This window comes from Lipotes vexillifer, unplaced genomic scaffold (genome assembly GCF_000442215.2).
Source record: "Lipotes vexillifer unplaced genomic scaffold, Lipotes_vexillifer_v1.1 scaffold1581, whole genome shotgun sequence".
Lineage (NCBI taxonomy): Eukaryota > Metazoa > Chordata > Mammalia > Artiodactyla > Lipotidae > Lipotes > Lipotes vexillifer.
Window position 1 is genome coordinate 342,907 of NW_006783235.1, and position 14,171 is coordinate 357,077.

Sequence of the window (14,171 nt, forward strand, 5' to 3'; positions counted from 1 at the left end):
CTTAGAAAGTTACAATCTCCCAAGTCTGAACCAGGAAGAAACAGGAAATACAAACAGACCAATCACAAGTACTGAAATTTAAATGATGATGAAAAAATCTTCCAAAAATGTCCAGGACCACTTCACAGGAGAATTCTATTAAATATTTAAGAAGAGTTAACATCTATCCTTCTCAAACTATTCCAAAAAACTGCACAAGAAATAGTCCCAAACTAATTCTATGAGGCCACCATAACCCTGATACCAAAACGAGACTAAGATACCACAAATAAGAAAATTTCAGGCCAATATCGCTGATGAACAAAGGCACAAAAATCCTCAAACAAAATACTAGCAAACCGAATGCAATAATGCAGTAAAAGGATCATATACCATGATCAGTGTTGTAAGAATTTTTCAATATTTGCAAATCAAACAGTGTGATACCTCACATTGGCAAATTAAAGAATAAAAAAGTATGATCATCTCAATAGATGCAGGAAAAGGTTTTGGCAAAATTCAACACCCATTTATGATAACAATTCTCCAGAAAGTAGTTACAGAGGTAACATACCTCAACATAATAAAAGCAATTTATGACAAACCTACAGCCAACATCATACTGAAGAGTGAAAAGCTGAAAGCATTTCCTCTAAGATCAGGAACAAGACAAGGATGTCCACTTTCACACCTTTTATTCAACATAGCTTTGGAAACCCTAGCCATGGCATTCTGAGAAGCAAAAGAAAGAAAGGGAATATAAATTGGAAAAGATGAAGTAAAACTGTCACTGTTTGCAGATGACATGATACTATAGATAGAAAATCCAACAGATAATAACAGAAAACTACTAGAGCTAATCAATGAATTCGGTAAAGTTGCAGGATACAAAATTAACGCACAGAAATCTCTTGAATTCCTATACACTAATGATGAAAAATCTGAAAGAGAAATTATGGAAAGACTCCCATGTACCACTGCAACAAAAAGAATAAAATACCTAGGAATAAACCTACCTAGGGAGACAAAAGCCCTGTATGCAGAAAACTATAAGACACTGATGAAAGAAATTAAAGATGATACCAACAGATGGAGAGATATACCATGTTCTTGGGCTGGAAGAATCAATATTGTGAAAATGACTCTACTATCCAAAGCAATCTACAGATTCAATGCAATCCCTATCAAATTACCAATGGCATTTTTTACGGAACTAGAACAAATCATCTTAAAATTTGTATGGAGACACAAGAGACACCAAATAGCCAATACAGTCTTAAGGGAAAAAAACGGAGCTGGAGGAATCAGACTCCCTGACTTCAGATTATACTACAAAGCTACAGTAATCAATACAATATGGTACTGGCACAAAAAAAGAAACACAGATCAATGGAACAAGATAGAAAGCCCAGAGATAAACCCACGCACCTATGGTCAACTAATCTACAACAAAGTAGGCAAGGATATACAATGGAGAAAAGACAGTCTCTTCAATAAGTGGTGTTGGGAAAACTGGACAGCTACATGTAAAAGAATGAAATTAGAACACTCCCTAACACCATACACAAAAATAAACTCAAAATGGATTCGAGACCTAAATGTAAGACCAGACACTATAAAACTCTTAGAGGAAAACATAGGAAGAATACTCCTTGACATAAATCACAGCAAGATCTTTTTTGATCCAACTCCTAGAGCAATGGAAATAAAAACAAAAATAAACAAATGGGACCTAATGAAACTTCAAAGCTTTTGCACAGCAAAGGAAACCATAAACAATACGAAAATACAACCCTCAGAAGGGGGGAAAATATTTGCAAATGAAGCAATGGACAAAGGATTAATCTCCAAAATGTATAAACAGCTCATGTAACTCAATATTAAAGAAACAAACAACCCAATTCGAAAATGGGCAGAAGACCTAAATAGACATTTCTCCAAAGAAGAGATACAGATAGCCAAGAAGCACAGGAAAAGCTGCTCAACATCACTAATTATTAGAGAAATGCCAATCAAAACTACAATGAGGTATCACCTCACACCAGTTAGAATGGGCATCATCAGAAAATCTACAAACAACAGATGCTGGAGAGGGTGTGGAGAAAAGGGAACCCCCTTGCACTGTTGGTGGGAATGTAAATGGATACAGCCACTATGGAGAACACGATGGAGGTTCCTTAAAAAACTATAAATAGAATGACCATATGATCTAGCAATCCCACTACTGGACATATACCCAGATAAAAGCATAATTCAAAAAGACACATGCACCCCAATGTTCATTGCATCACTATTTACAATAGCCAGGTCATGGAAGCAACCTAAATGCCCAACGACAGACGAATGGATAAAGAAGTTGTGGTACATATATACTATGGAATATTACTCAGCCATAAAAAGGAATGAAATTGAGTCATTTGTTGAGACATGGATGGACCGAGAGACTGTTATACAGAGTGAAGTCAGAAAGAGAAAAACAAATATCATATATTAACGCATATATGTGGAACCTAGAAAAATGGTACAGAGGAACTGGTTTGCAGGGCAGAAGTTGAGACACAGATGTAGAGAACAAACGTATGGACACCAAGGGGGGAAAACCGCAGTGGGGTGGGGATGGTGTGCTGCATTGCGCGATTGGGATTGACATGTATACACTGATGTGTATAAAACTGATCACTAGTAAACTGCAGTATAAAAAAATAAACAAAAAAACAACTAATACTAAACTTTCTTTGGGTTATTTGTATGGAACTATGTTAACATAAATGTTTCAGACATTACATGAAATTTCTAAAAATCTTATATGTTCTGGTATAATGTTATAAGTCATAATTCTAGTTATTACTTTAAAATGTGTATCTCAGAAATAAGAAAAAAAAAAGAAGACATACAGATGGCCAATAGGCACAGGAAAAGATACTCAATGTTGCTAATTATTACAGAAATGCAAATCAATGGTACAATGAAGTACCACCTCACACCACTCAGAATGGCCAACATTGAAAAATCTACAAATAAAAAATGCTGGACAGGGTGTGGAGAAATGGGAACCCTCCTACACTGTTAATGAGAATGTAAACTGGTGCAGCCACTACAGAAAACAGTATGGAGGTTCCTCAGAAAACTGAAAATAGAGTTGCCATATGATCCAGCAATCCCAGTCCTCAGCATGTATCTGGACAAAACTGCAATTTGAAATGATACATGCACCCCTATGTTCATAGCAGCACTATTTACAATAGCCAAGACACGGAAGCAACCTAACTGTCCACTGACAGATGAATGTATAAAGAAGATGTAGTATATTTAAACAGTGGAATACTACTTAGCCAGAAAAGAATGAAATAAAGCCATTTGCAGCAACATGGATGCATCCAGAAATTATCATACTAAGTGAAGCAAGTCAAAATGAGAATGACAAACACCATATGATATCACTTATATGTGGAATCTAAAATATGACACAAATGAACTTATTTATGAAACAGAAAGAGACTCATAGACATGGAGAACAGGTTTGTCATTGCCAAGGGGGAGGGGGTATTGGGGAGGGATAGATGGGGAATTTGGGATTAGCAGATCCAAACTATTATATATAGAATGGATAAACAACAAGGTCCTACTGTACAGCACAGGGACCTATATTCAATATCCTATAATAAACCATAATGGCAAATAATATGAAAAAGAAAAAGAAAAAAAACTATGGGGAACAAAATAAATCAAGGACATTCATAAAACAAATATTTCAATTATTTTCTGATTGCTTACAATATGCCAAGCATTACCCTAGACACTATTATATATGAACTGAAATAGCCCTTGTCCTAAACACTAAAAAGTTCAACTTCTAAAGGGTAAGAGAAATAAGCAAACCAACAATTAGAAGTGCTGATGGATTTTCACTAAAGCCAAAAAGATGTTCATAGATCACTGATTCAGGAGATTTACCCTATTCGTACAATCTAACATTTCTAACAAATAAGCTAAGTAATGAAAGAACAATGTTCAATGCTCTATGAGTGTGATTTTCTTTTCTCTGAAAAGGCAAAATTTCTATCAGAAGTATTTCAGGATTTTCCTCTAAAATATCACCACATTTCTTTGTTGTAGTAAACAACTTTGTACTTTCATTTTTTAACAAACTACTTTGAAAGGTAGATAAACCAAGGCGCTGACCCTGATAGAATAAATGACTTTAATGGCATTCTCTGAATTCTCTGAAAGAGAATTCTTTCAGAATTGTTGGCAAAGGTTTGTTTTACATATATGCCTAGTAAAGCTTTAACTAAACGTGCAAGTGCCCTATCTCTGCAGAGAAGAATGAAATTTTCTTTTCTGGTCAAAGAATCCTTAGGAGATAAGAACCTGCTGTATAGCACAGGGAACTCTACTCAGTATTCTGTAATGGCCTATATGGGAAAAGAATCTAAAAAAAAAAAGAGTGGTTATATGTATAACTGATTCACACTGCTGTACACCTGAAACTAACACAACATTGTAAATCAACTATACTCCAAATAAATAAATAAATAAATAAATAAATAAATAAATAAATAATACTTGTAACCAAATAAATAAATAAATAAATAAGAAGTGACAACCTACAGGTATAACTTCAGAAACTGCAGAAAGATCCCCTTCCCTGGCCACCCTGTATAGCTGTCTCTCCCACATTACATCCACACACCACCATCCCCAAAAGAAAAACACTGCTGATACCTGAAATTCCTATAATTATCACTCCATTCGTTTGTATGAATTTAATAGGTGCTTTTTCACAGTTAAACTGTGCACATCCTAGGGGTGGGGGAATTGGAGGAAGGTGGTCAAAATGTACAAACTTCCAGTTACAAGACAAGTAGGTACTAGACATGTAATGCACAACATGATGCTATAGTTAACACGCTGTATGATATACGGGAAAACGTTAAGAAAGTAGATCCTAAGAGTTCTCATCACAATGATTTTTTCTTTTCTTTTTATTATATCTATATGAGATGATGGATATTAACTAAACCTGTTGTGATAATCATTTCACAACATATGTAAATCAATTATTTCTCAATAAAACTAGGAAAAAATGTTAAAAAAAAAAAAAGAATCCATAGAATAAAAACCTTTCTATTTGAAGCTTCAAAGGGCTATACAGTTTCCAAAAGAGACTCACAAATAGAAATTCTACTTTGAATACAACTTTGAGTTCTACTTCCCTGAGTTATGAGATACAATGCTCAAAAACTAGGAGGAGCTGAAAAACATAAAGAAATCAGTAATGGTATAGAGATATATGCTCAAGGGATGAGATATAGTCTGTCAGTAGTCTACGATATCCTTAGAACAGCAGAAGAAATGTTATTTAATAGAAGATCTGCTTCAATTTTTTCAGCTGAACTGCTTTCAATTTTAAGAATCCCCTGAAATTCAGCCACAGTTTTAGAACCCTCTCATATAAAGTGACAAGTATCAAAAAAGAGATAGGTATAACAAGAATACAAATATACATAATTTGAAAAGACAAATTCTGTAGAGAATATTTTAAAAGTCTTTAAATTTCAAAAGAGGAACTGTCCAAAAGGATGAGAAAAAAGACTTCATAATGGACTAAAGACAAAATGAAAAGTGGATAGCCTCAAGAGGGTGATATCTGGCACAGATAATTAATAGCATATGTAAATGTCAAAGAAACATGTAGGTTACGTATAAAAAAGCTTTGGAGGTAAGGCTGGAAAATGGGGTTATACTTTGGAAGGATATACTGCAGGAAGATCTAGTACTTTATATAGTTAGCACTAAGAAACCACATAAAAGTTTCAGAGTACAAAAGTATTATGACCACAAAGACACTTGAAAAAATAAATCTGGCAAAAGTGTACACAGTATAACTAGTTTTAGCTATACTGTTTTAGTCCCTACTTTTTTTTTTTTTTTTTGCGGTACGCGGGCCTCTCACTGTTGTGGCCTCTCCCGTTGCGGAGCACAGGCTCCGGACGCGCAGGCTCAGCGGCCATGACTCACGGGCCCAGCCGCTCCGCGGCATGTGGGATCTTCCCGGACCGGGGCACGAACCCATGTTCCCTGCATTGGCAGGCGGACTCTCAACCACTGCGCCACCAGGGAAGCCCTAGTCCCTACTTTTTAATCCTACTTATAGTTTCCCATTCTCAATTCCTTAATCTGTACAAGAAACTCCAAATTATCCACTTTTTAAAAACATGACTAGCACAACTTAGTAAAAACAGCCTATTTCATAAACATATTCTCTGTACTATTATCTAAGTCATTAATAATTAAAGCTTAAAAAAATTCTATGAAACCTGATTTCATAGATTCTCACCTCTTCTCACACTACCATTAAATTATATAAATTAATCTTTAAAATCAGTTATAAACCACTCTATAAACCTCTGAACACTGTAATGCAACCAAACCAATCCTTTGCCTTTTTCTATCTACATTTACTCCTGTGGTAATTTCATGCAGTATTGTGAATTTAAACACCATTTATATGTTAATAATGCCCCAATTTCTATTTCCAGTTCAGGTTTCTCTCAACTCCCATCTATATCCACCTGCCTACTTGATAGCTCTACTTCTTTCACATCTAAAAGACATCCAAGGGGCTTCCCTGGTGGCGCAGTGGTTGAGAGTCTGCCTGCTAATGCAGGGGACACGGGTTCGAGCCCTGGTCTGGGGGGATCCCACATGCCGCGGAGCAACTAGGCCCGTGAGCCACAACTACTGAGCCTGCGCATCTGGAGCCTGTGCTCCACAAGAGAGGCCGCAATAGTGAGAGGCCGGCGCACCGTGATGAAGAGTGGCCCCCACTTGCCACAACTAGAGATAGCCCTTGCTCAGAAATGAAGACCCAAAGCAGCAAAAATAAATAAATTAATTAAAAGACATCCAAGCTCAATATACCCAAAACAGAACTTCCAATCTTTGCTCCAAACCTACTCTTTCTCCCACATCTCAAATAATGGCCATTCTAGTCTTCCAGCTGCTCAGGCAAAAATCTCTGGAGTCTACTTTTTCTCTTCTTTTTAATACATATTCCCCTCCCATCTAAACCATCATAAAAATCCTGTCCGCTCTCCTTCAAAATATACACAGAAGATATTTATGCATATAAAAACTTTAATCACTTCTAATCATCTCTTCAGCTACTATCTTGGTCAAGTTCACTATCGTTTCCTGCATGTATTATGGCAAAAGCTTAACTAGACCCTATGTCTGACCTTATTCTCCCCCAATCTACTCTTAACAAAGAAGCCAGGATGGTCCTGTCAAAATACATTTTCTGCTCAAAAATCTTAAATAGCTTTACCTCTCACCCAGAATAAAAACCTATTGGGTTTGTCAAAAAGTTCATTTGGATTTTTCCATAAGATGGTACGAAAACCCAAACGAACTTCTTGGCCAACTCAATACTTTCTTACTGTGACTTTTAAGCATAACATGATCTGGCCTCCCACAGTCTCTCTAATCTGGATCTTCTACTTTCCTCTCTTTCATTCATTCCACTCCAACAACACTGGTCTCCTTGCTGTTCTTCCTACACATTGGACACATGTCCAGTCTTTGGAACTTTAAATTCTCTGTTCCTTATGTCCACAGTGCTCTTCACTCAGATCCACAAAGGTCACTGTTTAACTTCCTTCAAGTCCTTGTATCAATGTCACTTTTTCAATGAGAATTAGCCTGTGCATCCCAAGACATACACATACACATAAACATACAGCATACCTGGCACTCAAGATCCCTACCACCCTGCCTAAGATATATAACTTTTTTAAAATTTTTACTATTTATTACCTCTCTCTTAGTACCCAAATAAAACTCCATGCACACAGGTGTTTTTATCTGTTTTACTGACCAACAGATAGGTGAATGAATCCTAGAACAAAATATTTTACATGAAATGGATACCAAATTCAAGTCTCTCATTCTGGAGGAGGAGATAATGACCTTGACTTGTGCAAGGTCAGTCAGTAAATGGCAGAGCCCAGAAAAAAACCAGGTCTCCTTGGCCCTAGGCCTAGTACACGTGTAGGCCTAGGCTTTCTTCCACCAGGACACACAATGGTGGAACATGAGAGAATACATATGCAAATAAATTTTAAAAACAAGCAAACAAGCATAAATACATACAAGCACACCAACACAGATACAGACACATTTAACATTAAAATATTACCACTGCCAAGTAGAAGTATTATATAAGGTAACGGGCTACCTATAAACAAACTTTTATTACTTACCTCTACCCCAGGTTTTTTTGATGATATCTGCATTATGTTGTCTTCGAATTTATTTGCCTTGTCAAGTTGGGCTTTAAGTTGTTCAGCTAATTCCTTCAAATAGAAAGACAAGAAAAATAGGTGTGATAACATAGTTTCTTCATTTGTAGAATATTTCAAATTCACTTAACAATAGGGAAAACAGCATGGCAAACATCCAAGTAGCTCTCACCTAAATCTAGTTACCAACTCACAGTCTAGTATATTACTTTTTAATGAACTCTTCTGGGTAACAAAATTCTCAAATACCTGTAGAAATTGTTTATGCTTTGAAGGTAAATAATTACAAGGACATATATTTTAGGGAAGATAGGGAAATGAAAGAAATACATAACCTTAAGAATGGCACTTTTATAATTCCTTAGATATTATAAACTTCCAATACTCAGAATTTCAATTATTTGTAAAAAGAAAGCCATCACAAGATTTAAAATATTACCTTCTTTATTGTTAAGGAATTCAGATAAAAATTCTGAATGCATTTCACTTTAACTCTAGGAAATCTATAAAAATTTATATTACAAAACTGATATATAAAGCAATAAATCACAATGAAATAAATAAACAGAATTATATGACAAGCAAAGACAGCATTCTCCACTGCAGTGGTTCCATGAACACAGAACACTTGTTTTAACATGTTAACCTCTTAACTTGGTGATCTCTCTTTCACTATTTTAACTAATTTCATTGTGCTTTCAAAACTCATATGTTATTTTCTTGCTGTTGTTGGTGGTGGTCTGTCTTGCTTACTAATTTCTGGGTTGAGCTTAAGTTCAGTGTTACCAGATTGCAGCAAATGCAAGATATGACTTTTATTACAGATATAAACTAATAAAAACAGAAGTTATCATGTTTGGCTATTTTTTGTTCTACTGAAGAGTGTCATACGGATGGTACACCAAAACAGAACACTACTTAAGATCACTTATATTTGGATTTGACATGCATACATACATATGGCCATGAGGGAATCAATTTTGTCAAGACATGGAAAGCTGCCTGACTTTGTTATTCTGCCATGTCCAGTGTAACAGTATTTGTATAATATAAATGTGACAATATAATAAATAGATAGGTGCCACTCTTACCAAATAATTCTGATTTCTATTCAATTGTGAGTTAAGTAAGTTTCAAATCACAACATTATTATGGGAATAAAGTGAGCTAACCTACACAAAGCATTTAACACATTGTCAGGCACAAATATGTTGCCTTAAGATTTGAAAAAATGAGTTAACCATCCTTTTTATTAGCTCATTTTTGAAGTTCCTAAGTAAGGGAATTTAAGAAAGTAATACACATTCTTAACAAAATATGACTAAAAAAGGGAAAGAAGACAGTGACATCTTTATCTCCCTCAAATACGCTCAATAAGTTATAAATACAATAATAAACAAATATCCAAGTTAAAAAGAAAATTAAAAAGCACTTAATTCCCTAGAATCTTAAATTTCAGAAATTTGACAAATTACATAATTTACTTAGAAGTAGACAGTACTGTTCTTAGAAGTGTTCAAGAATTTCTTCAAAGAATCAATAAGCAGCAGTTATTTTCAGAGTGCTACATCCACATAGCTAAGGAACTTCCAAAATTACTTGTAAGAAGTCAGATATTTAGCAATTATTCTCCAAAAGAACATATAAGTCTTACCATATTTCCCATCATCTCTGCCTTGATAATCTTGGCTCCCAACTTGTTCTTCTCATCAACACTCAAGATGTGGATAGAGTCATCCACTGGACTACTCCTGTTTGAACAGGACAGATTAAGAGCATATGAAATACAGGTACATGTTAACAACAAGTAAGTTGTTGCAAGTAACATCACCAATATTCAAATGTTACTTTAATTGACCTTAACAAAGCATTCAGCACAAATAGATCATGATTCTAGTACATAAAAAAAATAAATAAATAACCCTCAGTGCTCCACCATAAATCTGTACTTAAAGATTCTATGTTACAATGTCATGATGGCCTATGGCAGTTATAATATCTGACCAAAGATCCAGTAGCAATGAGAAAAATAATATAAGTCAGCTATTCTTCATTACTTAATATTCCCATACTCATTCTAAAAAAGAAACAAACAAACAAAAAATTAAAACTCTAGAATCAGGCCATAACTCTACACAGCTAGGGAAACTCTTCTCATTCAATGTGATAAATTACTGATAATCTAAGAAACTATAATCAGGAAATTACATTTAACTGCATTTAAAGAATAAAAACAGTAATCATGTGCTCTTGCAAAGTCAACCCAGAATTAGACAACATAAACTAATTTACAACTAATATCACGCGTGAAACCTATACTATGGAAGCCTCACAGAAGAAAAGAGAAATTTCCAGCCAAGGTCAGATTCCTGGCATATACAAAGTTGTCCCAACTTACTGCCTTAAGAAAGATTTGAGACTACAGTGCAGGGAGGGTGAACCCAGGGAGAGCATGAAGGACTCCTTAATGAGAGAGGCACAGCTAAGAGTCCAAGGCAGCTAGAAAGGGGAGAGCTACACAGTGAAAGAATCCCAGAGAAGGGCAGAGAGTTCCCGTTGAGTATTCAGCAATACACTACCTGGAGTCAGGGAAAGAACTATCCCAAAGGGTTAAAGGAAGAGATATTCAGCATTCCTGGTAATAGTGCCTGGTCCTACAATTCAGACTAGGAAAATTCATAATTCTGAAAGCACTGAGTAGAATATTAAGGGTCTTGCTTCATTAGTGGGAAATAAGTCCTAGACTAAATGCTGCTCTCAGCCCACCTAACAAATATTAAAAGCAGGAGTCAAAAAGACCAAACAGTCTCCAATTAAGTTAACTGTGTCCAAAATAAAGCTCAAGAATACTTACAGCAATGCAAAAATATCCAGCACTCACAAAGTAAAATTCATAATATCTAGTATCCTATTAAAGATTATCAGACATGCAAAGATGTAGAAAAGTAAAACCCATAATTAGGAGAAAAAGCTATCAATCAAACCAAGAACTGACACAGATGTAAGAAACAGCAGACAAGGGCGTTAAAAGTTATTATTATAAATTTATTCCATATGTTCAAAAAGTTAGAGACAACTAAGATATAATATAGGTAAGAATTTAGTTTCTACAAGTGAAAATTACAATGTCTGAGGAAAAAAAATATACTGAAAAGGATTAATGTAAGATTATACTGCAAAAGAAAAAATCAGTTAACTTGAAACATTAGAAACTATGCAAAATGAAACACACAGAGAAAAAGAATTTTAAAAATGGAAAAGAACAACTGAGAGCTATGGGACAACCCTAAATACCCTACTATTCATGCTATTGGAGTCCCTGAAAGAAATGAGAGACAGAAGAAACGAAGGCCAAAATTTACCAAATATTTTGAAAACTAAAAAACTTTCATATCCAAGAAGCTCACAGAATCCCAAGTACAAAAACAAGACAGGGCTTCCCTGGTGGCACAGTGGTTGAGAGTCTACCTGCCAATGCAGGGGACACGGGTTTGTGCCCCGGTCCGGGAAGATCCCACATGCCACGGAGCGGCTGGACCCGTAAGCCATGGCCACTGAGCCTGTGCGTCCAGAGCCTGTGCTCCGCAACGGGAGAGGCCACAACAGTGAGAGGCCTGCGTACTGCAAAAACAAACAAACAAACCAAAAAAAAAAAAAGACCAGACAAACAAAAAAACTACCTGAAAAGAAACCACAGCAAGGCACTTCATAATCAAATTGCTCAAAACTAGTGATAAAGAGAACATTTCAGAGCAGCCATAGGAGGAAAAAAAAGACAGTTATGCACATAGAAACAAAGGAAAGTATGACAGCAGATTTCTCATCAGAAAAAATGTAAGCAAGAAAAGAGTAGCAATATCTTTAAAGTACTTTAAAATGCCAACCTAGAATTCTATATCAAGTGAAAATATCTTTTTAAAAAAAGTGAAATGAAGAGTTTTTCAGACATACAAAGCTGAAAGAATATTAAAGAAAAGCCTTCAGGCAGAAAAAAAATTATACCAGACTGAAACATGGATAAACCCAAAGGAAGGAAGAGCAACAGAAATGATGACTACAAGGGTAAATATTTAATACTTGTTTCTTATTATTTAAATCGCTTTAAGATAACTATTTAAACAAAAATAACAACAGTGGTTTATAACAAGTATAAGTAAACTATATGACAACACTAACAAAAAGGACAGGTTGGGGAGAAATGTAAATAAACTATTGTAAAGTTCTTATACAGGAGTGGCATAATATCACTTGAAGGTAGATAAATTAAAGATGTATGCTGTCAAAGCTAAAGAAATCATTAAAATAACAAAAAGTATACAACTAAAGAAATGAAATGGAATCATAAAAATACTCAATCCAAAAGAAGATAAAGAAAAAAAAAGAGAATGGGACTTCCCTGGTGGTCCAGTGGTTAAGACTTCACGCTCCCAATGAAGGGGGCCAGGGATCGATCCCTAGTCAGGGAACTAGATCCTGCATGCTGCAACTAAAAGCCCGCATGCCACAACTAGAAGATACTGAATGCCACAACTGAAGATCCCACATGAGGCAACAAAGACCCAGCTCAAAGGAAGGAAGGAAGGGAAGGAGGGAGGAAGGGAGGGAGGGAGGGAGGGAGGGAGGGAAGGAAATATTTTTTAAAAAGAAGAAGAAAAAGAATAAAAAACAGATAAGACAAAGAGAAAACAAACAGGAAAATTCCAGATTTGAATATAATTATATCACAATATACATAAATGGTCTAAACACAAAGGCAGAAATCATCAGATGGATACAAAAGCAAAACTACAAGAAATGCACTATAAAGACATAAATGTTAAACATAAAATGATGGAAGAAGATGTAACATGTTTTAACACTAGTCAAAAGAAAGCTGAAGAGGTTTACTAAATATCAAATTAGATTACAGAGCAAAAAGTATTGCCAGGGACAAAGAAAGTCATTTCATATGAAAAAGAAGTCAATCCATCAAGAGTACAGAAGAATCCGTAAATATTTATGTACCTAATAACAGAGCAACAAAATACATAAAGCAAAACCTGACAGAATTCCAGAGAAATAGACAAATCTACAATTATAGTTGCTGATTTCAAGACCCCACTCTCAATACTTGATAGAATAAGTAAAGAGAAAATCAGCAAGGATATGGAAGACCTGAATAACACTAGCAACTAATATGACCTAATCAACATTCACAGAATACTCCACCCAACAACAGAATACACATTCTTTCCAAGTGCATATAAAACATTTACCAAATAGACAATATCCTGAGCCATAAAACAAGTTTCAATAAATATAAAGTGATTCAAACCATACAAAGTAAGTTCTCTGACCACAGTGAAATTAAATTAGAAATTACCAAAGACATCTGCAAAAATCCTCAACTATCTGGAAACTAACTAATTAAACTAACTAAAACTAATTTAGCACACATGTAAATAACCCACGTGTCAAGAACAAAATCAAAGAGAAATTTAAAAGTATTTTCAACTGAATAAAAATATAAACACAACATATCAGAATTTGTGGGATGCTGCTAAAGCATTACTTACAAGGAAATTTATAACACTAAATACTTATATTAGGAAAAACGATCTCAAATCAATGATATCAGCTTACAACTGAAGAAAGCAGAAAAAGAACAAATTAAATCCAAAGTAAGCAGAATATAAGTAATAAAAATCAAAGTCGGGGCTTCCCTGGTGGCGCAGTGGTTGAGAGTCCGTCTGCTGATGCAGGGGACGTGGGTTCGTGCCCTGGTCCGGGAAGATCCCACATGCCGTGGAGCGGCTGGGCCCGTGAGCCATGGCTGCTGAGCCTGCGCATCTGGAGCCTGTGCTCCACAACGGGAGAGGCCACAACAGTGAGAGGCCCGCATACCTCAAA

At 35.5% G+C, this 14,171-nt stretch overlaps 1 protein-coding gene across 1 annotated transcript in view; it reads right to left on the reverse strand.

Moving 5' to 3' along the window:
• Positions 1–14,171, reverse strand: part of CWF19L2 (CWF19 like cell cycle control factor 2) — a 192,226-nt gene that overhangs the window by 95,805 nt on the left and 82,250 nt on the right. Inside the window, exons 10-11 of the mRNA XM_007455881.1 lie at positions 9,937–10,030; positions 8,244–8,336 (exon numbers count right to left, since the gene is read on the reverse strand). Of these exons, the coding sequence (XP_007455943.1) occupies positions 8,244–8,336; positions 9,937–10,030 (187 nt within the window). The remainder of the gene's footprint in view (positions 1–8,243; positions 8,337–9,936; positions 10,031–14,171) is intronic.